The sequence below is a fragment of the Falco rusticolus genome, chromosome 9, assembly GCF_015220075.1.
Source record: "Falco rusticolus isolate bFalRus1 chromosome 9, bFalRus1.pri, whole genome shotgun sequence".
Classification (NCBI taxonomy): Eukaryota; Metazoa; Chordata; class Aves; order Falconiformes; family Falconidae; genus Falco; species Falco rusticolus.
The window spans coordinates 4,187,408-4,214,786 of record NC_051195.1 but is presented as its reverse complement, the minus strand read 5'-3'; the positions used below and the strand labels follow the sequence as shown (position 1 = coordinate 4,214,786).

At 45.3% G+C, this 27,379-nt stretch overlaps 1 protein-coding gene across 2 annotated transcripts in view; it reads right to left on the bottom strand.

Moving 5' to 3' along the window:
* CTBP2 (C-terminal binding protein 2) overlaps positions 1 to 27,379 on the bottom strand; it is a 319,033-nt gene that overhangs the window by 56,202 nt on the left and 235,452 nt on the right. For both annotated transcript variants that reach the window (XM_037401063.1, XM_037401062.1), the window contains one exon: positions 6,937 to 7,096. In XM_037401063.1, coding sequence (XP_037256960.1) covers positions 6,937 to 6,994 — 58 coding nt within the window. In that variant the 5' untranslated portion in view covers positions 6,995 to 7,096. The remainder of the gene's footprint in view (positions 1 to 6,936; positions 7,097 to 27,379) is intronic.

The following is a 27,379-nucleotide window of genomic DNA, read 5'->3' as shown; positions in this document are numbered from 1 at the left end:
ACTTTCCAGAGTTGCCCAGTCACACGTGAGACCCTCACACATGCGATGTGCCTGGAAGAGTGATGCTGAGCATTGAAACAAATAATTTTCTGGCATTACATGTACCACAATGTCTTTAAACTGATTATTTCCTACACAATACTATGTTAACAAAACACTAAGGCCTGGAAACCAACAGGATGCCAGAATTCAGGTTGCTTGTACAACTTTCATTCTGACTGTCTTGTAGTTTTTAAGTACATTTTCCCATCTGCTTCTACGAGCAAGGTTCCTCTATTTTTTAGCGCAAATGGACTGTAGTTGTTGAAAGAGAACTTATGCCGCATTCTGCTGTTAGTGGTATGTGAGCCCAGACCTCAAGGACACACTGTTCAAATACTGCTGAAAAGTCAGAACCATTACAATTCTTCAGGGGCACTTTTATTGAGGGTTGGTTGTGGGTTTTTTTAACTATAAGGAAATTCACCTCAAGCAATAATTGACAGTGTGAATATTAAGTCCACTTTTATGGATGAGAAACCGAAATAAACAGCAGGCAAAACCCAGCCCTGCCACAGATCCAGGTTTGAATTTACCAGAGTACTTAGCATTACATAGTATATTTATTCCAATATTACTGGATATGGTTTGCATTGACTTCCATCACAGGTGAAAATGTGGAATACTGAATTTCTTCTGTCCACCCTTGAAACGACTTAACCAGCCTCACACAGCCACAGCTGAGGTTATTTAGTTAATGATGAAACCATCCTTTCCTTCTCCAAATTCCCTCTTCCATTTCATAGACCCCTCCTCACCTTTGCAAAAAAACGAGCCAGCTTTAGACTCCCACCAGTGCTACCACACCTCTCCCACCACCTCAAGTCCCTGTTTTGCTCACATTGTGCTCCACAGAAACCCTCCAGGCCGCCTGCAAGAAACCTGGACTGCTAACCCCACAGAAAAACTCCCCAGATTTTGTTGTTGGGTTGTTTATGGATGGTTCAGCAACTGCAGCTGGGAGAGCTTCCCCAACTCAGTAATTCAGCCCAATGACCAGACACGGGCGCGGATACGCAGCACTAGGGCCACCTCGTCTCCCAACTGCTGCAGGATGCATGGATTTTGCTCTGTGCAGCAGCTGCTGACGTCAGCTCCTTTTCAGATCGTATGTACTTTATTTTAACCATCAGGTGCTCTATGCTGTGTGCAATTCAGAGCAGATACCCTCCTTAATGAGGGCTTGGTCCAAATCCAGCAAACAGCAGGCACCACCGCAAACAAACAGATAACGAGCAATCAACTGAACTGGCTGCTGGAGGAACAAAGGCATCTCCTAGTTCATCTTGAGTTTCCTGCTTCAGCCTGAAAATGCAAGTATATCACTCAAGGGCTTCTGTTCCTTTTCCTTTGAATGGCCACAAAATCAGTGGGGAAAGATGAGAACAGAGAGAAAACAACCATCGCCACTGGCCCGTGTATCACAGGAAGGTGTTGATTCAAGGTTTTCAAGACAAACTATTGCATCAAAGGACTCAGACCTATCCAAGAGGCATCAGTACCCACGATGGTGCCCCACACCCACTGATAAACAAGGGTATGGGGAGGTCCAACACCACACATAGATATTATAGGGACCAGAAGGGAAATACTTGAGTAATTCCTACAGGAACTATAAATTATGGGTAGCACCAGAGAAGCCTCATCTGAAGATGACACTAGGGTGCCACTCAGAATATTAATCAGTAAGTCAAAAGCCAAAAGACTCATGCATTAAGCACTGAAAAGTATTATGTGACTGTGCTGGCATTTATCAGCCATTAGACATATCACAGGACCTGAAAGAAAACAAAGAATATGAGCGGCTTGTTTGGCAGTGCAAACTGTTCTGCTATTTTGCAAAGTACAGAGCTTTGGTGGCACAAACTGACGCATAAGACATGATTTCCCACTGGATAATGACAAATCCTGAAGCAAAAACTCAATCAGAAGATGTCTGGGCTCACTTGGCCTTGCAATTATTTTTTCTCTTTGCTTCTTGTTCATCTCAGCGCTGCCACTTTTGGGGCGTGTGTTGAAAGCTTAACTGACTCATAAATGTCAGCGCAAACTTTAACCTATAAAGCCAGGCATTAAAATTTCATGGCACTGGTGCTGAAGGCAGCAGGCTAGCACAGTTGCAATGGTATGGAGCAGAGGCAGCAGTTGGGATCATCAGAGAGGAATTCAGAGGTGTTAAGAAACCTGTGTTTTACACACAGACAAGACACTGCCATCCTGTACCCTAGATGTGCCACCACTCCTGCCCTGTCCCCATTAAGTTTCTGCATTTTGTGAGGAAAAGACAACACAACCTTGCGCACTGCCATAGCGCCTTCTCCTCTGGCTTCCGAGACAGACTGTTCCCAAAGACACTGCCAGCAACTGCACAGCTACTCCTCACTCCTTGTCTAGACCCAGTATCACTTAATATTTGTTTAAACCATATTCACAGAAGCACAGGATAAAGAATGGCTGAGCAAGCAGCAGGCAGGGCAGCAGAAGTGATACTTCATTGCCTTGCACAGGAATGCCTTGTGTGAGCACTGGAGTCCCACAGGAGTGATGGATGCCATGTGCCAGGAGTACCATGGTCTTCTGAGCTTGGAGTTTCTTAGACACCTTGTTCTACCACAGGTAGCACAGAAAAAACCTACACCTGATCTCCCTCTGTTGTTGTTTTCTAAATGAAAGGCAGGTGAGCTTCTGCCCTGAGGGTTATTGCTGCTGCTGGTTTGAAATTCCTGCAGGCTGCAACAAGCCACCTTGACCAGGGTGCTGCCAGGGAGAGACACAACTGTCAGCAGCTGGATTCTGTGGCTCAACCTTCCCTTCCATGAAACGGCAAGGGATAAACAGGAAAAAACAAGAAACCCAGCATATTAGCAATAGTGCACATCTTGCCTACATTCTGTCATCTTCGCAGGGCCTGCCACGGGTCCTCCTCAACCTGGAGCCTCACTCACTCTCTGCTGCCCAGAGGGAGGCCGCCGAGGCTGGGAGCACCGAGGAAGAGCAGGAGGAACCTGCCAGGTTTACAAGACAAAGACATATAACACACATGCCTGTAGGATCATGCAACTGGAGACCATCGTAACAAATTAAAATGAGGGACGGTCATGAAGGATCGAAGGGTAACCTTATTTCTTGCAGCACCGAAGTTTGAGGGCCAGTTCCCTGAGCTCCTGCTCTCCCCTTCCTCGCGCAGGCTCCATCCTGCCTCCTTGCTCTGATTTACTCTGCACTCATCTTCACCTAATCCTGCTGCTCGGCTTTTGCAGACATGTGAGAGGTGCCCCCCCCCACCTGCCACCTCTGCACCTGGAGGAGCGTTACAGAGCATGTGGCACGACCCTCAGCTGCGTTACCTGTGCTCGCTTCATTTCTTTCAAAGGCTGAGAAATTGCCCCAAATCTGACAACAGTAATGGGAACACTCCTCACACCACAGCAACTCTGCTGCAAAATTCAGACCCCTTTTATCCAGACCAGCGGCACAGCAGCTTCCACACTGCATGGCTGCAGGACCGCAGCTCTCCTTTGTTTCGAACGCAGCAAAACCAACATCCCTCTCCATCTCCCACTCAGATACAGCTCCCAATTTTTGCCGGAACTTTTTTTTTTTTTTTTTTTTTTTTTTAAATTCACCCTGAGCTAAAAACTCATCATGGAATGGAAAATTTCAGCTCAAACAAATTTTAAATGTGGCAGAATTACAAGCTAATGGGAACAGGATCTGAACTAGGGTGTGCTGGACAAGTCTAACTAAACACAGCACCAGCAGCTCCGCCTCTAAAGCATATTTCGACCCACTACGTAATTAGACACAATTCCACAAACAGGAATTATGTAAACCACGCTGCATATATTATTTTCAAAAGCCCCAGTCATTCACTGAGTACATCTTTCCATTCACATGGATCCAATTACAGAATAGGCACCCAAGCTTTCTGGGACAACCAGAAAAGAAAGAAACAGTTAAGCCACGATCACTATGAGCACACTGACTTAGCTTCATTTGGATGGGATCATAAACCTGCTTAATTCTTAACAGACTACTCTTAAAAGTCTTTACTGCAGGCTGTTGCCCTAAAATTCCTTTATCTCCTTTGTCCCACCTGTATTTCTCTATAGAGCAAAATCCGTAACCTGGTGCCAAAAGCTCACCTCTTCAAGACAGCTTGCTTGGAGCAAAAAGTAACTCCGTCATACAGAGACGTCATAACTATATATTAAAAAAACAGAGGAACTGGTCAAGCTGAGTAATGCAATAAGACTGAACTGCTTCTCTCCCTGGAAGACTCATAAACCTGCCTATAAAGTCTATGAGCCGGTGTTTTCAAAGATACCACCTCCTTGTATGTCTTGGATTATTTTTCCATGCCAGATGCATGTTTAAGAGAGTAATACAAACACTGCAGCTTCTTTAATATACTCTTTTAATGCCACAACAGTTTGTAAGCTATTTCCTTCAACATGTTTTAGTAAGCCTGTATGAAGGAGAATCCATTCGGCAGTATGGATAGTGATTACAACATGTAGCCTGAGGATATTCCACCTCCAGACCTACTACCATCCTTCTGCATGGAAATGAAGTCCATTCCTAGCAAACCCTCCAAGGGTTTGTGTTGTAAAGTGTAAACGGGATGGTACAGTATATACAACTTCATAAAAAGTACAGAAATCCACCTGTATACCACAAAACATTTAGCTTTTCATCAAGTAGCTTTGTAGCCCATTCACTTTTTAAAGAGAAAACTGTGCAAGTGCATCCACAGAACAAGAACTCATTAATAGCAACTTCTTTGGACCACGTTGCCCTCAGCTTGCTGGAACAGTGGAGATTCTTCTCACTGAACACCATTCTGTTAGCAAAGACTCCTCTCCTCAGTCTGCTGAAGCAGTTCCCTAATTTCTCCTCATCTTTCACCGACTATTCCTTATAACTTTTAAGACAAAACAAAGAGAAATGCTCATTCTTTTTCAAAGTGTGTTTTCACAGCAGCTGGGATGGCCTCTCTTCAATGCTTTGCTATGCTATAATCCAAGATTAGGAGCCTATAATAAAAAATAGCCACCAGAGATGCCAGTATAGTATACTGGTGTCCTACAGGGCTAGTGTTTTGTCAAATCCTAAGCTTTTTGCAATTTTCAAGGTAATTTTACCATGTTGTTTACACTGAGTCTTAAGCTGTTACTTATAAATACAACACAAGTGTCTTACAACGATGAATCCCATCATTTCAATCAATGCAGAAAACAAGTGGCAAATGACAAAGTATACTTTAAAGTTGTATTCTGCACATTACAGATTAGAAAAGAATATCTTTTAACCAAGAAAGATGAAAAAAGCTCATATATCAGAGGGAAATAATCTAAACTTCAATCACATCTAAAGCTCTGTTAGCAGGTTTGTCGTACGATCCTTTCGAATTTCTTGTACACTCAGCAACTAGATCTGATAGTAAACATCAAACCGGGAAGGCAGCTTTTGAAAATCCAGGCTCAGCTGATACAACTCTTTTAAGTCAAGTTCAAAGTAAATTTTGAAGATGAGATAGCGTACTACACCTGAGTGTTTATGACATTCAATAGGAGAAATATGCAGCTCCACACTGCAGTGTACCCTGGATACTCCCTCCTAGTTCTCATCTTCTCTGCTCTGCCTCCAAAATTAACAGAGCTAAGTAACTCATGACAAGTTTGAAGTAACAGCAAAGGAGCGTTACTTTGGCATACTAGCGTAAGCAATATGCTACACACAAAAATCAAGGCAAAAAACACCCTGTCCTGCTGATCAGCATTTACACTTGCTAAAAACTCCGCAAAGCCCCACTTTGCTCGAACAGATGTGGTACAACTCCTCTGTGAGCTCTGTGCTTTCATCCACGAGCAAAACCTATTTCACCTCGTTGGCAGTCAAGTAATACTGCACATTGTTAACCTTGAGGCCACTATCCATCTCCTTAAGAGCAGATAACACTGGAACTCTTTAAGAGACATAACTTCAGATATTCTTCCTAAAAATAACACTCTGTTCTGCTTTTGCTGCTGATGGTAAAACTTGCAGGAGTGTGTCTGCACAGGAGAGTTACTGGAGTGTACACCTGAATGTCAGAGCTTGTTTGCCATCACTTGATTTTTATCATAAGTAATGTAGTTATGCGAGCTGCAGTAGAAAACATTACCCAAAAAACTTTTTCTGCTAGAAAATTGAAATAAAGGATAGAAGTCAGCTGTGCTGTGACACTGTAACACACTATTAATAAAGAACGAGTCACAGCAAATCCGCCTTATCACCACACACCAATGAAAGAAATGCTGTGCCAACAATATGTCCAAAACCATAAGAAATACTCCAACAACAACTTTTAAATTTTCCATCTGTTTCTTATAGGATGATAGTCGACATTACAGATCGTATACTTTCACCGCCTCGAGTGACACTTGTCTTGGACACTACAACTGGCCCTGCTTGGAGTGGGAAGGGAAGGAAGAGTTACGGTACCAGCCTCTGTGTCCCGGCTCTTTCTCTGGCTGGAGGAGACCTCCAGAAAGCAGCACATTTAACAGAGCACAACCCTCTTCTAAAGACAGTATAAATTTAAGCTATGTTTCAAATTGGGACTGACTAGACCATTTCAGTCTAAAAGGATAAAGGATAAAAGGAGAAGACCTAGTAATGAAACAAAAATACTATTAACAAGGACTACAGATAACTTTCAAATGAGTAACTAGTATATCCTTTTTCAGTGTTTCAAGAACAGTATGACTGTTTTTTGAGCCAACAGAGAGGACAGGGGATCTAGTCCTGGAACTGGGTCTCTTTATGTCTAAGCACTGTAAAAGACAAGGAAAATTAGATGTTCTACCTTACCCATCTGTCAGCATCTATAGAAAAACTGGAGTGTACTCTTACCTTCACAGATTCTGTCCAGTCGCTGCCGCTTGACTTTGTGTTTATCCACAAGTGCCATTCTTGATGGTATTTTGTAACTTTCTGATTCAAAAAGCAAAGCACTCCCCCAGGAACTTAGGAAAAATCACAGGAATTGGCGTGCATACCGCCACTGTCGATCCTGCAGAGAAAGGGAAGGATTCATTAGGGTTTCCAGCATGTCAGGTGAGACCTGCCCATCCCCAACAGCAGAGAGGGTTTCGGAAAGGACAGCTGTGAGTTTAGCACTGCCAACTCCACCATCCCACCGGTCACACATCTTATACTGCACGTCAGGCTTACAGCCGGCTCCTTTATCTTCCTGGTGATCAGAAAAAACAGCATTGTACACAAGAACTGCTGAAGCACTGTATGGCCTTCCTACTTTTATTTCTGTCTTAAAAATCTATTCCTAGCAGATAAAATCCATTAAGCTATTTTGTAGGCTCACAGACACTGAAAGATTCTTAGAGAGCGTATGAAAAACAGAAGGAGCTTTTGCTCTTCCAGTACTTTCACACACATACACACACACACACAAACCCCCTGTCATGTCTTGGTTAAGCCTTGCCCTGTAAAAGTCATCAATGGACCTTGAATTTGCAACTAGACCTTGATCCATATTCCAGCTGTCACTGTAGCCTGTCCTTACCTTCAGACTTGAAGGACTCACATTAAACTTTGGGTGCCAGGGCTCTGTTCTTTCTAGCATACACGCTTCTAAATGCTAATGAAATAAAGCAATCCATAGAGTGATATGTGTGGCTAACTTACAAGAAATGCTCTACAAAGAGACATAACAGCTGCAGGCTGTCTACATGTTGGTGACACGGAGGAAGACCCTAAACGGATCCTCTCAGGTGTGATGCTTTCCTTCTGCCAGAGCGCCAAAGGTGTGTTTAACCCCCGGACGCTCCGACCTGAGCCCAGGCTGCAGCTCCTGAATGTGCCACTGTGGCACTTTTACCCAACAGCTTTGCTGGAAAATCCAGGTACGAGTTTTTCAAAGCAGATTCCACAGCAGCATTCATGAATCGTGACATACAAGAAAAGACGTCATGCTGACAACTGAATTCAAACAATTCAGCGCTACATGCACTGATTTTTTACCGAGTTATGCTATACGACCAGTGAATCAATATCCCCGTTTCTATTTTAAGGTGAAGACAGATGACCACGCTAAGAGCTACAAACCTTCCAGGGATGGATCCTGCTCGAGAGGCTCCTGCCCCCACCAGCCATCCACTACCCTTTTAAGCCCACTTAAAGGCACCAAAAGAGCAGAATTAGTGCAAAGCTATGATTTCTGGAAACAAAGCAAAACACCACCACATTTTTGGAGGCCTTGCAAAGAGAGAAGAGGAAGAAGACAGGCACAAGCTCAAGCACAGCAAGAAATCCTCTCCTAAGTGGCCATCTGTATCGTGCCACGAAGTCTCAACCACCCTGCCTACAAAGTACAAGAAAGGGTTAACAAAATAAAGTCTGAAAAGCCAGCAACAACCATAAACTTGATACCACTTATTCAAACTGCATTATTTGCAAACAAAATGTTTACAACAAAGTAAAAAACCACCAGGTTCATGTACTATAGGACAGATGAGAAGAAGACACCACGAACCAGGAAAATCCAGGCTGATGTCCAAAAGTTGACCTTGGGCAATGTCTGTAACCTTCTGCCTCCCCTTCTGTAGAGCCGTGATAGCAATAATTAACCCATCCTCTCAAAACACGTCAGGTTCTTCATATTCACATAGTCCAGTCAGGTGTTTCTACCTCACATTTTATTCCTCTGCAACAGCGTACAGCTCTCCTAAAAACACGCCAGTGAAGCAATACCTTCCCAGAAAACACAGTTAACAAATGCAATAGCCTAGGCTGAGCTTGCGAGGGGTAAAGGCTCTAACAAAGCCGCTGCGTACTGAGATGACAATTTCATGGAGATTATTGTTATTATTATAAATGGTTATCAATTATGCATCACATTGAGAGTTAATTTATAAAAGGAAAAGGGTTGTGTTGGTACAACTGAATTCTGACTAAGGGAAGATAGGCGATTTCCTGGTAGTTAATGGCCAATTTCCCAGCAGCGCAACTGCAGCATAATCTCTGAGATTTATAGCAATAATTAATTGATTTTTTTTAAACATAGGGATGCTAAAGAGCACGATTCCCACTCACATTAATAATTAATGCACCATTCTAAAAGAAGCAGAAAACTTCCATTCCAGAGGCAGACACTTGCTACAGTCAAAATATTTCTTACAACAAAACCTAAACTGTTAGTGTAGCTAAAGCCACGGTAGCTAAAAGCATTTCCATGATCAACATTTAAAAGCATACACATGAATTTTTACGTCTATTACATCCCACTCCAATTTCAGGGAGAAATACCAGGTTATTAAAAAGTCATGTCAGGGGAGAAAAAGTTAGCATTTTGTTCTGAAAATGCTGAAATGATTCATTATGTTGAGGCTGCAACTCTTTTCCCCTTTCTTTCCCAAACAAAATCAATATGCAAACTGTATTTAATTTTGACAGAGTGCATTTTCTGGGGGACAAACGTTTCCATTAAAGTTTTTTTCTCCTGCCATCTCAATTCCCTGCATTACTCCCTGGAGAAAAACTTTCTACAAAAGAAACTAATAACAATCTGAGAAATTACTGCTCATATTATCAGAATCCCGCACAGCTTAATGTAATGCCCATGAATGAACTCCTTCCTAATGATGTTTAACTATTCCATCTTTGTCTGACAGGTGTCCACGATATCAACCAGCAATAAAAGCCCAACTCAGAAGACTTATTAAAAATGTGGCAGGAGCTGCTGAGCAGGATTTGGCAGGGATGGATAAAATGGAGAAAAGCAGATGTGCAGGGCACAGAAACAAGCAGATAGTCCCTAGCCTTCATATGATGCTGTAATTAAGAAAGCAGTTCTTCCATTTGTGGGATGGAGGACGCAATTGGTTGCACACCCAACTTCAATCTACCCTCAATGATTTCTACACCCAACCCAATCTCAAAACAATTGCAAGGCTAAGTTTCCCCTGCAATAAAATAAATATAATCAGGCTAGGCAGAACAAAAATCATGGTCAGCAATTAAAATACAAGAAAACCTCATTGTATAAGGAAATTTGGGAGAGAGAGGCGCATGCACAAAAATTGTACTTCATCTTCAGCAAGATTAGGAAACAAGTGAAGTGATTTACATACAGTAATTGCATGGCCATGTTAGCCTCCAACAGTGTCTTTCAAAATGTAAATTTTCTTGAAAACCCTCGGACACAATGATAGCCCAGCAGTTATTTATTTATTTAAAGAAGGGACATATTTAAATACAAAATTTTAGGAAAAAAACAATCCTGATGTGACACATTTAAATAGCTTCTTAATACTGCCTGTTAAATACCACAATCCATGAGCCAGAAAATGAGAGCAGAGAAAGCTCTTTTAGAGCTTATTTTTCCTGCTTTTGATGGAAAACGGAGAGAAAGAAAAGGTGATTTGGCAAAATAAAATGCCCTGTTAGACAAAAATAAGAGAAAGGTGGCTTTATGAAGAATGTATTGTCTTCTAAGCTCTCTCTCAACTAGCACCGTTTCAGCATCTTTTTATGGTGTACATAGGTAGCACAGGAGCACAAACATGGGCAACATCTATTTTAGAGAATCCATCACAGGCATTGCCATCAAACCAGGGCAGCACCCAGCAGGTGATTAAGCACACTCCGGAGAAAAGCATGTCTCACGCATTCCCTCCCTGTGCACAGCTCTGGGAAAGAAGAATGGTGTTCCCTACACCCCGTTTTGCGATGAGCCAAAGCCGATGTGAGGGCACAGCCCCACTGCAGCACCGCAGGCTCTGGTAAGCATTGTGAAACCGCACCTGTGAGTCCTGCCCAGGGCGCAGCTCGTCGGCCAGGAGGTGATAAAACTGCAATTGGTGCCTTTCGAGGTGTGTGAACAAGTGGTACGAATGCACCACTCCTGCCAATGAATACATGGTCGTGGGTTAAGTGGGACTCCTCTTTAACTTCAAATACAAGCATCTTTCTAAACGATCAAAAAGAGCATGCACGCACTCCGGGACTCTTAGAGGAGTCAGAAACCCATTGCTCACAATTTCTGACTACATTTTCTACCCTCTATGAAATACAGCAACAACAAAATGGAGATTCTCTACTACAGAAAACTCCTAGCTCCACAAACTGCAAAAGCTCCCATTTCCCAACAAGCAAAGGAAAATTTCTGTCCTTCCTCACATCTAAATTAGGTTTCCACATGTACAACTCCTTACTTAAGTAAGGGAAAATTCAGTCCAAATGCTTTGATGATACCACTGGACATTTCCTAGGCTCTTGGGAAAGGGAAGGTTCCCAGAGAAGGTTTTGTACATGTGATTACTGCAGGACATCAGTCCTCCCAGCTGGAAGTAGACCAGGATGCCCAAGTGGTCCATAATCATGAAGTTAGTGTCTGTCAATGCCAAGGACAGCTCTCCCTGCAGCCTCCTTTGCATTAAGATCCAGTTTTCCAAAGTTCGATTGGACTTGATTTGAGATTTGAACGCAAGAACAGCCCTCAGAGCTGTGAAATGTGTAAGCCCTGCATTAGCATCACCAGGTGGTAACTGTGCTGAACTAGCTGGCCATTTCCACAGCTGATGATTTCAGACATCGGCAGCTGCCGTGGGGAGGACAGGAGGGGCTGGGAAGCAGAGTTCAGCATAAGAAAGGCAACGCGGAGAGAAGAAAGAAGGAGACACACAGAGATAATGACAGGGGAGGGAAGCGGACAAAGGAGACAGTACAATGCAGGAGGAACACTTTGAGAACACTGTGTCATCCTTCCTCCCTATGCCAGCAGCACATCCTTAAGCGTGATGCCCCTGATCAGGCCCCATCACCTTTTCCTCTCTTTAAAGCCCTGGCATGACTGCAGGGGAGGAGGGAAGCACATAGAAGGGAAGGGACAGGCAACACGATCCTTTCGGAGATCCTTTTTTTGGATGTTTTCTTTTAAAGCACAATAAAACAACATGCGGAACTGTCCTGGTTTCAGCTGGGATGGAGTTAATTATCTTCTCAGGAGCTAGGACAGTGCTGTGCTTTGGCTTTGATGTGAGAACAATGTGGATGACGAACTGATGGTTTTAGTTGCTGCTAGGTACTGTTTATACCAAGTCAAGGACTTCCGAGTTTCTCAGGCCTTGCTAGCAAAAAGGCTGGAGGGGCACAAGGAATTGGGAGGGAACACAGCCAGGGCAGCTGATCCCAACTGGTCAAAGCGGTGTTCCATACCACGGGGCGTCACGCGTGCAGTGTCTGCCTGGGGGGCTGGCCGGGGCGGGCAGACCGTTGCTCGGGCACTGGCTGGGCATTGGTCGAGGGGTAGTGAGCAGTTGCATTTTGCACCACGTCTGTCTTTCTTCCTTTCCCTCTGGATTTTATTCTTTCCCTCCCCCTTTTCATTATAACTGTTATTGTCATCATTGTTATTATTGTTCTTTCATTTTTATTCTGTTTCAATTATTACATTCTTCTTATCTCAACCCTTGAGTTTTACATTCCTTTCCAACTCTCCTCCCCATCCCTCTGGGTGAGGGGGCACTGAGCAAGCGGCTGCGTGGTACTTGGTTACCAGCCGGGGTTAAACCACGACAGGAACTCACCATGTCAAGACACCATTAAGCCCAACAGACCAGCAGGAACCAAAACTGGATTAAACATTTATATGAGTAGTGAGAACAAACATATTATTTATTATGGCTAATGAAAATCTAAGTTAATTTATTTTCTTTTAAATGCCTGAGGTATGTAAACCCTCACACTTGGGAAGAGGAATCACACTATTTCTCTATGGCCAGGGTTCAGACTTCTCCCACTACCTTAAATGCTCTCAGCCATTGCATGGGAAATAGGATGCCAGGAGAAACAAAAAGGCTTTTTTCCAATTTCAGGGAGAACTACCTTAGTGCCAGGCTCCCAGCAGCGTGCATCCCCCCCCATGGACCCTCACTACAAAACCACTGTTAATAACTTTTACTAGTTACCAGTATGAATTTTCTGCCACAGAGTGTTCAGCGATGTTTTGCATTAAGCCTCTCTGTGGCAATGACTAGATGACACCGTGGGTGTCAATAAGCATTATTTGTCTAGGTGCCTCCCTTTTTTTCTGCCCAGAAACCTAATAACTGAAGTCTTGCCCCTCCACTGCCTACCTTGCGCTGTCCCCCACCTGCTGGGGAAAGTGCACTCGCTGGGTGCTGCAGCCCTGCAGAGAAAGCAGTAACGCAGCAGGTTAAACCTGCTTCACAGAGAGCTGGCACTCCCACGTTAGCACCTGCTGATGGCAAATAAAGAGCTCTTCTGCTCTTCACCATGCAGAAAAGAATAACAACATGCTGTAGGAGTCTTGCGCTGAAGAACTGGTAACAATTTTGAGGAACTTGCTATTATATGAGTGAACAAAATGTACCATAACGGCATATGAGCCTGCACATCTGTTGCTAAATTAAATGCGCTACATAATGATGCAGACCACATCTTAAAACATTATGCAACAAGATACAGACTGTGCTAAAATAATAAGGCTTCAAAGACGACATTGAGGGCTGGATCTTGCATTCCTTTCAGCCCTTGAAAGTCACGGCGAGTATCCCTCATCAATTCTGTTCCATCAAAGCTGCTTGTTGACTCAGTAAAAGAATCACAATTATACATATATATGCCCTTCAAAGGAAAAAGACATATGGGTTTGTAGCATTTTCCTTCCTTTCCATCATACTGATGCATAAAGCATGAGGCTTTTGTTTGAAACTGGAATTTTTTAAAATTTCTTTAAGAATTGTATTTCAGGTAAACTGCACTACAGATTGGATTCTTGGTAGCCAGAAAGATGTTACAAAGACCTACTGGAACGTCAATATGCAAGTTGCCACAATAGTCATGGTACAAAAGAGAGAGGAACGAGATACCTATTTTATTTTTCAACTTTACCCCCCCCCCCCAATTTTATTTTTCAACATTAGTGACTAGTTCTTGACTTCAAGAAGAGAAGAGTCAGGCATGCTCCCTTGTCAGGTAATAAGAGCCCTCTGTGAGTTTTCAAGTAAAACTAGGAAATACCAGAACTGGCACTCCATTCATTCCTAAAGCTAAAATACAAACAAGCAACGCAAACAGACAGCAAGAAAATTGCTTTAAAGAAAATAACTGTCATCTCTCTTTCCGGCATCAAAAGTGAAGCAGGTTGATGCTCTGCTTACCCTGCACCGACAGCCTTCAGGGGCCTGGTGGTGGGCAAAACAATATCCAGGAGCTGAACCCAAATTATCCACTTAGCTTCAAGAGTGCCTAATCCATCTGCTAATTAATCATGGGCCTCCTTCAGCCTCTCTTATCTTGTTTTTCTAAGTATCTGATGCTGATAACACACACACTGATACTGCCATAGCTCATAACTGGCTGGGAAACTACCCTTAACCTTTCAAATAAAACAAGAGGAAACGGTAAATAAATAATCATATAGTCTCCAAAGGTCCCTGCCATACTGAAAAATACAATCTCATTCTATGTTTTACCAGAGTTCCTTAAATTACTTGTAATTTATTTTTACTAATTGCAAACATTAATGCTGGAGCAAGGTGAACTTTCAATGTTTGTGCACCTGCATAAACAAAAGCTCTCTTCTACTCAAGCCACTAGTTGCTCCTGTACCAAAATCAGCGTAGCCAAATTAGAAGTCCCAAGAAAAATGACTGTTTGCTGGTTTGTCAGATGAGTTATGCAGTTACGTGGCCATTAGAGGGCATTTTATACTGCAGAGTGAACGGCTTGTCAACAGCATCTCTAACCCCCATCTCAGCTGCTGGAGAACAGTTTCTTGTCTACTCTCATTTAGTAATTGCCACTTTTCATCCTTTCCATATGCTGTATATAGATGAGCAAGCAAGAGCAAGGACAAAAGGAAAATAAGATGAAACAGCTATGAAAAGTCCTGGTTAAATAAACACTTTTGGTGTGCAGCTATTGTTGCTTCCAAGGTTTGGTTTATTTCTGTGCACTTCTTCCCCGCTGCTAACTCTGACACAGCAAACCTTTTTACTCTCACAAACAGCAGTTTGTATTTTAAGGTTTGAAAACGATTAACCAAGAATATTCTTTAAATTGTACCATGGCACTACTACCCATCTCTGGAGCTAGAGGGGAGAGCTCATCCACCTCAGGAGCTTCTGAACAAAGGCAAATCCAGCTTCCTCACTGCCAAGAGGTAGGACATTACCACTTACCTTCAGACGTCTCCTTCTAGTTACTACTATAATGCTAAAAGTGAACTTTAAACCGTTTACAGCTTCTGCTGGCTACGAAACCACGCAAAGCCACCCACTTCCCTGCTTTGGTGGTTTTCCTCCCTCCATCTAAATACAAATCAAATAAGGAAAGAGACAGATATCTTGCTGTACATCTCCAAATATACGTATGTTTATAATCAGGGTGGCCAAACTTCCTGAGTAAGAGCTGCATACCAACATCTTCATGTGGCCAAGAGCCACATCCTCCCAACCTCCATACCCCCTTCCTGCCACACATGCACCCTGTGCCCCCCGTAAAGCCTCGCGTTCCTCCCGCCCCCACAGCTCTGTACCGCTGGCCCACCAAGCCCACTTCCCTCGCTGGTCTCTGGCCGAAAGCACAGGGCTGGCCACCGCTCACCACTGCGGCACCCGCCACTCCCGCCTATGTGGGGTTGCATTAAACATCTGTACGTAGTATATACTTCCACAATACTCACAAGTTACTCCTGAATTCCTCCTTAACCGAAAGTTCAAAACAGCAAGTGCAGCAACACAAAGACTACCAAAAAGACCCTGGATATCAATGCTTTCCTTCGGGTGCCCAAGCTAAAGGACCAACACTAAAACCAAGACCACTTGTCTTTGCAACTCTTTCAAGTCCTTGGCTCTGTATCACTCCTAAAAAAATGAAATAATGAAGAAGCAACTAGATGAGTGCACCCTTACAAGCAAACACATGGGATACTCGGGGAGTACAGTTCTTCCTTCCCCTATGGCATCTCCCCCTCGCAGCCCGTCTGTGAAGGCACCTCAGTCCCACAGCGGTGCCCACCTCGTATGCTGCGTAACCAGCAGCTGCATCAGTGGGCTGACGTGACAGGAACATGACAGCACCCTCATGCCAGCCACCACAGCCCACCTACAGGTTTACAGGATGTAGGACTGAAGTGTCTCCAAGTCTGAATACTACCTCTGACTCTTAATTTCTTAATTCTTCCATGATCAGGATCAGACAATTACATCTTACCCAAATGGCTCCAGCAATGAGCAGCAGCACGGGACATTCACTTTGGGTCCTGTCGCACAGCAACCAAACGCTACTGCAGGGCAATAGCACGGATGTGTACTGTGGATGGTACCTTGGTGGCCTCAGCCCAGCTCCTTAGGGGACACATGCCCATATCCCAGGAAAGATCACAGTGGTGCACACCAGCCCACACCTTCATGCCCCAGGTGAGGGCCAGAGGAGGAACCATAAGCACTGACTGCCATTCACTCAGGATGGACCCATCTCACCTGAAGAGCGCAGGTGAAGCCCCTCATGCCCCACCTGCACCATGGCCCAGCAGACCAGGAGACTCAGCCCCTCACTAGCACACTGAACTTCCCCCTAGGGAACAAACTCCTTGTGTTTCTCATTATATCACAGATATCTCAAGCTTTTTTTTTTATCAAATCTCCTAGAGCCTCTCCTGGGAGTTCTGCCTGGGCCAGGAATAGTGAAAAGGAGAGGTGACACTCTTCTGTCTCCAGAAAATCTTTGGAATTAGTTTGCCCTTATCTCAGTGCTTATATTTACAAGCCACTCTTACATAAAAAGTCCTCATCTGCATTGACTTATTTAGCAACATAAAATAAAATAGCCTGAAGCTATTCTTGTTGTGTAACATACTTTTTTTTTTTTTTATGTAGATGATGCTCTGTGTAAAGGAATATTCAAAGGGGAAAACTGGGTTTTGTTTGTAACACTTATTACTATCACTGAAGAAAATATGTTCTAACAAGTCTCTGAAGGGGGAAACACATGTAATACCTTTAACAGCTCAGCTAATTCATCTTTTGCTGCCCAACTGCTGGCGAAATCTCAAATGGAAAGTCTCAGAATGAAATGTGGAAAACCCCATTTCTTGTGGTCTAAGATCTGCTCCTACAATACAGTCTCTTTCCATCGGAGTGAGTCCTGTTTGTCAGCACACAGCAGCTTTACTCTAAAAAAAAAAAAAAAAAAAAAAAAAAAGAGTTCAAGAGTTCAAGGCTACGTCTCCATTCAAGCGTACACCCACAATGCAAACGGGTCTTGCCGTCCTGTGCTGAAGGCACTCCTCTCCCCACAACCTACCTACAAAAGGGCCTTGTCTAAGGGAGATGAGAAATGAAGGAAGGAGAAGGATGCTAAGCACGGTGGAGAGGAGAGGAGCCCAGCCAGATGTTGGGGCATCAAGGATCAAGAGGGCTTGGATCAAAAAACAGGTCAGGGATGAGGATGGAGGATGTCTTTTGGAGTAAGCAAGGGTCTGGCGAGCCCCGGGGGACCCTCCTGCTCTTTGGGCTCCCCTCATGCAAAACCCATGCTCCAGACAATACTGAGCTCCACAGGGTCAGGCACAAGCACAGTCAGGATGGAAATGTGTGACAGTTTTTCCATGAAGTCCCGTGGGAAAGAGTTCGTCAGGATGCAGGGTAGCTTTGGGGCAGCTCAACTGCAAAACGCTGCCTCCTCCCCACTCCTCCCATCCCTCCATCCCCGTCTCTCCCTCCACATCTCGCCTTCACTGCTCTTCCAGCATTGCTCACACAGTTTAATTTCCAGAGGAGTGAAAGGAGAGGGAAGGAGGGAGCCAAGTGAGTGGAGCGAGGTTAGATAACAGTAATAAATAAGATGAAATAATTCTCCTGCCACTAACCTTTAGTGGTAAGTCAAGAGTATCCTCTGCAACAAACACACGTTTGCATAATCTACACATCTTTCTTAGAAGCCATGCCAGCTTGCTGTAGCAAGGTTATTTTGGGATTTAACACCACTCAGGTTATTGACCTAAATTTACACAGGCTCATCTGGAGCCATAACAGTCCATTGTGTGCCAAGGCCTGCTCGGGATGCCTTAATACACAGATTATTGATGCAATGAACTGTGACGGCTCCTATAGAGCTGTTACGGTTTATTGTAGCAACACCTACTCGGGTCCCTTTAATGCACAGATCGCTGACACAATAGACAGAAACAGCCACTACTTGGGGATGCATTATCCGACGGATCATTGACATGATAGACTGCAATGGCTCCAGCCTCCTGCCTTAATGCTGCGAGCAGGCAAGCACACTAAATCCCCAGGTTCCCAAATCCTGGGGAGCTGTGGGTGCACAGCCAAGGGGTGCGGGGCCCGATGGTGTGGGGATGCTGCCCCCCTACCCACCCAAACCAGCCGGCTCCGAGAGGTGACATTTGCAGAAAGCAATTTGCTACTGAAAATAAGGATTTATAATGAAAGCCCCAGCGGGACCAAACTTTTAGCAAGAACAGCCACAGGCCTGCATTATAGATCAAGGCTAAAATCTTGTATGAGAAATACATGGAAATTAGCCAGAAAAATCACCGTCCAATTTTCAGCATTAAAAAAGGAAAGGAAAACATTTTATGTTCCAAGAGAATGTGAAGAAAGCGAGTGTAATAGGAAAGTGCACAAATATCTACATTTCTCCCTTCTTTTCCTCTTGAAGAACAAAAATAATCTTGAGAGGCTGACAGCTAAGCACAGTTTAAAGAAAGTCGCTTGTTTAGGGAGACCTCAGGCTGAGAAAAGGAAAATTAAAACATTAACACTAACCAAGTGTTCACAGCCTCTTCACAAACACCAGCGAACAGTTCAAAGAGCTGCAGCTGGCTTTCCACTATTGCATGCATCTTCCCCACCATTTACCGGCAGCTTTTTTTAACATTGGTGACACTTCACATTCAAAACTGCAGTTAAAAATAGGCCGCTGGTCCTCCTGTTTTAACCCTGCAAATTCTCTCTCCTCCCTTCTGCCTCCACGCACGCCCACTGGTCTGTCTCCCACTCCTCCTGCCCCACCACCAGCCATGGGGTGATGGAAGGGTGAGGTACGAGGACTGTCCAGATGCAAGCCCAGGGTCCCCCCATTGCTGCCCCAGGACCTCATCCGACCCCAGGAGCATCCCTCTCTCATTTCTTCCCAAAGCTGGTAGCAGGCTTTATTTGCAAGAATGAAGGTTAACGGGTCTATTCTGTACTCTTGAGTTCCCATCCCACTGCTTTTGCAGGTGACATGCGCCTAAGGCTTTAAAAAAAACCTGCCCAACACTAATGTTTTCTCTATGGCCTTAAAACCTGCAATCAACAGCTCAACCGGGAGCACAGAGAAAGAAATTCCTTTGTTATCCTGTAGCTACTTAAATGCTGAACCTTCAAAACCTCCTCGGGAAATAGGCCTGGTGAATGGCTGCCGCTACTACAAGGAGCCCTGCACAAGAGAGACTCAAAAATCAATATCCTTCATCCAACTTATCAAATTTACCGAGGACATTTATACAGTATAATTAAATAGAAAAGAGATACAAATACAGAAGAGTATTTGCACGGCACTGCATAGCAATTGTATTATCTCTGGAACAGAGGACACTTTGACAAAAAGGAGGGAAAACACCATATATCAACCAAAGAAGCCGCAAGGAGCATGGGGAAGGTCTCCGCTCTCATTGCTCACAGGCAATGTTTAATACTTAAGTAAAGACAGCCACAAAACATACATCAGTACGTATACCTAAGGCACTTCCGCAGGTCTCGTTCAGTCAGTCAAAACGATGCCATCAGAATTACGCTGGTGATAAATATGGTCCAAAACACGCATATCACCTCTCAGATTGGTATGGGGTCTCCAATACACGCTGGGGCACTTCACCCTCACTGGTGTGGAAGCAAAGCAGACACTATTATGTTGCTTTTCAGCATATGAATGTACCAAGTAAAATCGATTTTGCCCAGTAATCCACTTGGTAAGTCAGTGATGTTTTCCCCAACCAGCAGCCATCTCCGCAGACTCACAAGATAAAATCTTTTGTGCAAGGTTAAACCTGGGAAAGGCTGCCTGCCAGCACAGGGCAAACTAAAACACCGTGGAAAAGGCAACCTAGATTATCTGGCTATTTGTTAAACAATTCTTCTCACAAAGGTTGTATTACAAGGGTGCTTTGTGAACGCTCCTTGCTTTCAGGTAGAGCCAAAGAAGCTGGCTCCTTGCTCAAAGCCCCTACAAGCAGCACACTGCTGTAGATGCGGCATCTCTCTTGCCATGTTGACCTTAACATTCAGAACAGGCCAGTGCGGTGCTGGACACACGCTTAGGTCCGAGTGCCGCTGAGGAAAAGCCAGGCGCATTTGCCAAAGGTGCCCAACTGCAGGCTTTCTTCCACTTCAAGCTCAAAGGTTTGATCTTCACGGTTACCTATGATAATTAGTCATTGCCTCTAAGTACACTGACCAATAAAAAAATTATAGACAAGACAGGCAGAATTCCTACTCCTCAGGCAGGGATGTTTGGGATGTAAACACTTTGTACAACCAACCTGCCCAGGAAGACGTTAGCAGGTAAGTTGCAAGACGGACTGAACAGGGGCTGACAGAGGACAGGCACCACCGGAGCAGGGGCCGGTCGCACCGTGCACCGCTCCCACTCAACCCAGTTGCCGCAGAAGCAGTGTTGTGACCGCTCAGCAACATCCATTGCTGCTCCTTCCCTGCATGCTGCTCCCCCAGCTGCCAGGCGCCATGGGCAGAGGGGAAATCTCAGCCATCCGCTTTGCAATATACTCATGGGGAAGAGTGAGTATCAGGTTAAAGGCTTCTTTGTTGCCTCTCTTGTGTCTTGATTTGTTAATGTGAATCACGCTCCACTCTGTTTTGAGCAATCCTTTATTAAAAATGCTTCTGACTCATTTTCTCTAAACTTCAGACCATAAAAATGGTAATGTTTGGGTAATACGCAGGAATTTTAAAGATTGTGCATACTTCTCTTTTTAATCGAACAGGAAAAGGAGGGTAACCTGACCCACAGAAAGAGCTATTTGTCCTGCACAGACTCACTGCTCTTGGGCAGAAATCACAACTCATGGAGTAAAACTTCTGAACACCCTCCACTAAATACATATGGAGAGTGCTAAAAGAGCAAATACAAAACAAAATATCTCTTTAGGGAAAGGCCAAAAACTCAACAAGTGAAACCTGGGAATCTCTATCAACCTACGTTCAGCATGGTATTAAAAAAATTAGTTTATAAAGGTTATTCCATGAACTTTAAATTAACATACATCCCTTTCCAGATGGTGTAACTCAATAACTGAAAATCATACTGGTATCTATTCATATCCCCAATGTCCTCCACCTGAAACCAAAAGAAGACCAAATGATTTGCTCTCCGAACTGAACGTCGCTAACCCAGGAACACAAGCTGCGCACTACACAGCACAGCAAATAAACCGTCCTTTAAGCACCACAGGTGTGTGTTTTTCATCCCAGACATGGCAACACCTCGCCCTGCCTGATGACATCAGATGAGACACTACTGCAATGCCAACTTTGGAAAAAAGCTCTTCACCCACAGTCAAAGGTCTCGAATGAATTCACGGCATGCACACTCGCCTGCCTCCATGTTTGTCTCCTCCATTACCTCACTGCAGAGCTTGCTCCCTTGATCTCCACGATGGACTGGCCGAGGAAAGCAGGCTCCGGCCAGGAGAACCAGCACAGAAACTTCCTGTAGCCATCTCCAGGATGAACTAGGCATCTCTGATATTTTTGGGCACACAAGTCATGCTCAGACTTGCATGACCCTTGACCGAAAGCAAATAAAAAGGCAGCCGGAATGAGAAAGCTTTACTGCTCCTTCCCAACACATTTGCTTCCCAAACTCCTTCAATTCCTGCACAGATTCCCACCCAGCATCATCTGCAGCAGCAGATTTAGAGATGAGGTAGGGAAGACCACACAGCAAAAAAGCAACACCCAGGTGATCTCCAAGCAGAGCAGCCTGGGATGGAGCTGAGATCACTTTCACTCCCCTGAGCAGGACCATGACCTACAGGGCAGCAGAGGAGGAGGCACCAGCAGGTGCCAAGATGGCTCCAGCAGTGCAGAAAGCACTGAAGGGAAACTACACTGATGAAAACCTCAGCTCTGGCACAGCCAACCTTTTACTTTTTGAGCCTGGAGGTGACTCCAAGACCCCTTCCATTCTGCTCAACCACCACAAACAGGGATAATGGTGATGGACTTACTGCTCCAGCCATGGGGTTGCAAATCCAACCTGTGTGAGGATGGCTAGGGAAAATATTATAAAGGGAAACTCATTTCCCCTGGGCTGCCTGATAGAACCCATCAGAGGAAACATCTGCCATCCTCCGCAGAGGACAAAAATGAGGAGGAAGTGGTTGGTTCATCCAGAAAAGTCAGAAACATTAAAGGCACATGGGTCCTGACCAAGGCAGGAGACCCATTCCTGCAGGTAGGTCTCAGCAAAACAGGTTAAAAAAGCAGTTTTATAGACTACTGAGTATGAAAACGGCAGCAGCCCACTTGATGAGGTCAGGGACTGAAGTGGCCTACGGTACTTGTAAGAGAAAACATCTGTTCGTGTTAAAAGGTCAGCAGGAAATGAATGCTATTTACTTTGTCCTTATTGGTTAGGCCACCGCTCCTCGAAAGAGAACCACACATGGCTTAACTTAGCAGCGCTCACAAAACGACGAGAGCCCCGCGGCGGCCGTCCCGCCAGCTGCCCACTGCCCAGGCCCCTCGGTGCACCCAGGAACGCCCCGGGCGACCCCTGGGACAGGGCGAGGGCAGCCTTGCGGCCCCCCGGCAGCCCCCTGTGGGCCACCGCTCCCCACTCGCCAAGGGAGGGGGGGGCTGGGGGGGGGAAAATCCTTCGCACTGCCTCAGGAACAAGCCGTTAAAATAAATCCGTCAACATAAAAGTGAAAAAACAAGAAGTTTCTTCTGAAAAACAGGAAGCATTAGGTACATAGCCGCTTAAAATAGCGCCTGCTTGATTTGTTGACAAAACATGGGTCCCAAGGGGTTGTGCCTTTTTACTATTTTTTGTGTGTGTGAGTGAGTGTGGATAGCCAGGCTCACCTCCACGGCTGCCCGGCGGCGGGGCTGCCCTCCACAGCGGGCTGGCGCTGCTCCCCGCCGCCGCCGGGCCACCGAGGAGGCTGATGGCGGTGGGCCTGGCCTGGCCGCGCTTCCTCTGAGCGGCGCGGGGGCTCCCACAGGAAACCCCGACAGAAAACAACCACCAGCGCGGCTCAGGGCTTGCATGAATCAACAGAGGGCATGTTTAAGGCTGGTAACCCCCTTGTGAAAACTCAGTCTGAAGTTTTAAGCGCGAGGAAAGCTGTTTCAAACTTTCCCTGACAGGCTCCCCAGCTGGCTCTGTACATGTAGGAAAGTGCAGTGTGGGCCAGGTAGGACGAGCCACCAGCGCCTAAGGACAAGCCCTAAAATGATAAGGCTCCGATCCCAAGCCCTCTGTTGACAAAAAGTTCACAACCAAGAAATTACAGGACAGTGCCTTCCGCAGAGCGAGGGAGGGAGGAAATTTTACACTCCAGCTTTCCGTCGAGGTTGTGTGACATTTTCCTCAGTAACTCTGCGGCTTGGGCTCTGCCCCTCGCTCCGCACAACGCACCCTGCCCTCCCGACTCAGCCCGCAGAGGTGGAAAGCGGCAGCGCTTTTTTGGTCCTAATTCAAAAAGACACATTAAAACAAGAACAACACTCCCAGACGATCTAATCTAGACTAAGACAACTGTACTGAAACGCAGGTCAAGATACAAACCTTGGTCTACAGACAGAGGCTGCCCGTGCGCCCTGTCTGCCTGCCTTCCCCTCACACCACACAGCACACCACACCACACCAGACGCCAAGGGGCCCCTATCCTGAATAGCTAATTATTGGACCACATTAAATTATTACTCAAATTAAAATTTGTGGGTCTTCCCCTAGCCTAACAATACGCCTTTGACAGCAGCATTGCAAATACACTGGAGTAGGAGCAGCAGTCTAGCTCCATGTGCAATTAGGCCAGCATGTGGATCTTATTGCTCCTAAGGACTCTTATTTGATTTCCCGCACCACCAACTGGTGAGAAGTTTTCAAGTCTAAATACAGAAGAATTAGATCACTCTTTGGGGTGGTCGCATCTGGGGCTGGAAAACCAGATGGAGCGCGTTTTTCCAAGTCCTTTGTAATTGAACCAGCACACAAAGTTGCTAGGAAGCAGGCAAATACAATCACCGCTTTGGGGCAGCCTGCAGCAGAGTCGGTGCCGTGTCTGCCAACACTCGTAGACACCATCTTAAGTGCTAGCAGGGAAGAATGGTCTCACGGGCCGGGGTTTATAAAATACCATTGTGAACATGGACCTACTGCAAGCATGCAGGAGTTCTGTGACTCCTAAGCATAAACACCTGCACCCACAGTCTTCTCACAGTGCCACCCAAGGAACCTGGGAGATGGACCATTTCTTCAGTTCCCTAAAAATGCAAAGCTTGCATTTTACAGAGTGGTGAAACTGGGGAATGAAGGAGAGAGAGAGGGCAAGGAGGAGGGAGCAATAAGGAAGCTTCAACATTTCAAAGGACAGAGAACCAACCGAGTGCAGAGATGGCCACCACACGTGCCGCCGTGTCTTGCAGGACGGAGCCTGTGATGGGATAAGCCGTCTCTAGAGCAGCCAGCTATCATCACCACAGCCAGTTACAGCAGCTGCTGAAGGAAGGGGTTCGCTTCTGGCAAGGCCATATCGCAAGGCTTCCGGACTGCCTCGTACCGCAAGTGTCTGCCCTGGCTCCGCATGCAGCATCAGATACACCCACCGATCATTCCCCGAGCGGGGACTGAGCTGTGAATGCTTTCCTTCCTGGGGACCAGGAAGGTGCATCTGACAGAGCGCAGGACGGTCATAAGTCCTTCCTAATCAAAATATGCTTTGTAGACTGAAGAGAGCGAGGGATGAAGTGGTTTTAATCAAAGTTTGGCCAGCAGCACTGCATATGCACACAGGGATATACAGCCTAATAGGACAAGTAAATCTGTATCTTTGCAGCTACCTGGGACCTGCCTGGGAATCCACACCTCCGCTACATCTAATAGGACGAAAAACAACTTCTTGCATTGCTCCACCATTTCCAGCGAGGCAAATGGAGAAAAACAGCTGAAGGAACCCATCTAAATTTTCTGATGCAGCTTCAATTTCATTTCAGCCATCTAAGACATACCAGCACAGTAGTGTCCTGCCCTGCTTATCTATCTGGAGTGATGGCTGCGGGAACACGGAAGCCAACAGCTACACTGGAAAGCAGCATCCGCTGCTTGCGAGTCCTCCGCACTTCTTCACACCTCTTGTCTGCACAGGGGCAGGAGTCTGGTGGTCCAGGAGCTGCTGAATACCTGTGTCAGCCCTGAGCTGGGGAATATGTCTTCCCTGCAGCCAAAGAGTATTAGTACAGACTGCTCCAAAATGGCACTTCAGAGACAGAAGAGGCATCTATTTTCTCTGATGCTTAGCCATAGGCTGTGTTTCAAAACCTGTGGGTTTGAAGACCTCTTTATCAGCAGCTGACACAAAGCACGGCTCCTCAAGATGCAGGAAGCATACCGAAACCCTGCTTTCCTTTCCTGCTATTTTTTTTTCCCTCCTTGGAACTCAGACCATGCAATAATAAAGTCACAAGTCAAACCATAAGAACGAGGCAAAGAGAAATTTCTCCACCAAATGCTGAATTTGCAACTGGAGGAGCACTACCAACTGGCAGCTGCCCACGTGGCATCTCTTGGGCATGGACAGCGAGGGAGGGCTGCACCCTCTCCTCCGACCAATTATCCCCAAAGCACAGAGATCTGAAAACTAATTAGCAATTCAAGCCTAAGCAGAACACCTTTAAATATTTGTTCGGGACTTTTTCAGAAGGAAGCAACAAGTAGAAAAACAAATAAATATCCAGAGTCAGCACTTCACGACTCGAAAGAATACATAAATGACTCATTCTTATGAACATGGCCTGCATCTAAACATTCACCTTGAAAATAATCCTGTGTGCCACGCTGAAGCAGAAGAGCAAGGAGGATGGTGGGGAGATCAGAGAGCTTACCAGCAGACAGAATAGGCAACGGGTGGCAAGGGACATAGCAGGAAAGGAGGCCCTGTAGAGAAATTCCCCTTGAAAAGCACACACAAGTACCTGGCTCTGCTGTTTTATCAGGTTTTTCTCTTCCAGACAGCCCACAGGTTTTGTGCACAAAACCACAGTAATTTTGCCGTAGATTTTTCTTTTTGCAAATTGAGAATTACTGGCATTTTGAATTGGTGTTTGAGAAGTACTCGGCTTTTTAAAGGGTATTATTTTATAGGCATTTTAATCTTAGAAAAATTAAGAGAATATTTTCCTTTGAAGCCACACAGTTTACAACTTCAGTATTGCGTTTTTCACATCCAGTCCTATACTGGTGATGATTTTTTTTCTTAAGCTGGTTTTAGCCAGGCCAGCCTTCCTTTCTGCATCCGCATTTCTGCTGCCTAAGTCATCTGCAGGTATAATGCAAGCTGCACAGCTACATCAGACCAACTTTTCCTACTGCAGCTACAACAAACTCCTCCACGGTCCTGGAGCATCTGGAGCCACCGAGATTTTTAAAATAACATGATGAAATATCTGGGTGACTACACGGCCAGTTTTAAGCAGGCAATTTGAAATTTCTGGTTGGTAGTGTACCAAGGGAGTGCACGGTTCAGAAGCTGGCCATCATACAATGCATTTCGCAATGAATTCGGACCATGTTTTTTAACCCAGCTGTCTCGTTTAAAAATGTAACCCTCCAAGGTATACAAATAATTAATTTCATCCCAAGCGCTAAAGCAGCAGCTCCCAAACTTTCTTTCCTGGCTGCGACCTCATTTTACAGACCAGTAACTCTGTGCAACCCCAAACAGCAGAGTAAGAATCGGACAAAATGAAATTTCTGTCATGCCCATGACCTCATTCATAACTTTCCCAAACCTCATTTCAGGGCCACCATCCCATTTTGAGAACTGACACAGCCATAACACAAATGATGTTTGAAATGCAGATACATCCACAGCCATGAGCTGGTGGCACTCACAGAGCCACCAAGTGCTCCAAGGCCAGAGATGGGAGACCAACATCTGAAATACAACGCTCAGGAGCTACGCACACCACCCCTGCTCATCATTTGTGGTCCTGGGCTTATCTTACAGACCGCTGTGCTGCTGCAGCGAGGATGGATGCCTCAAAGCAAAACCCTTATT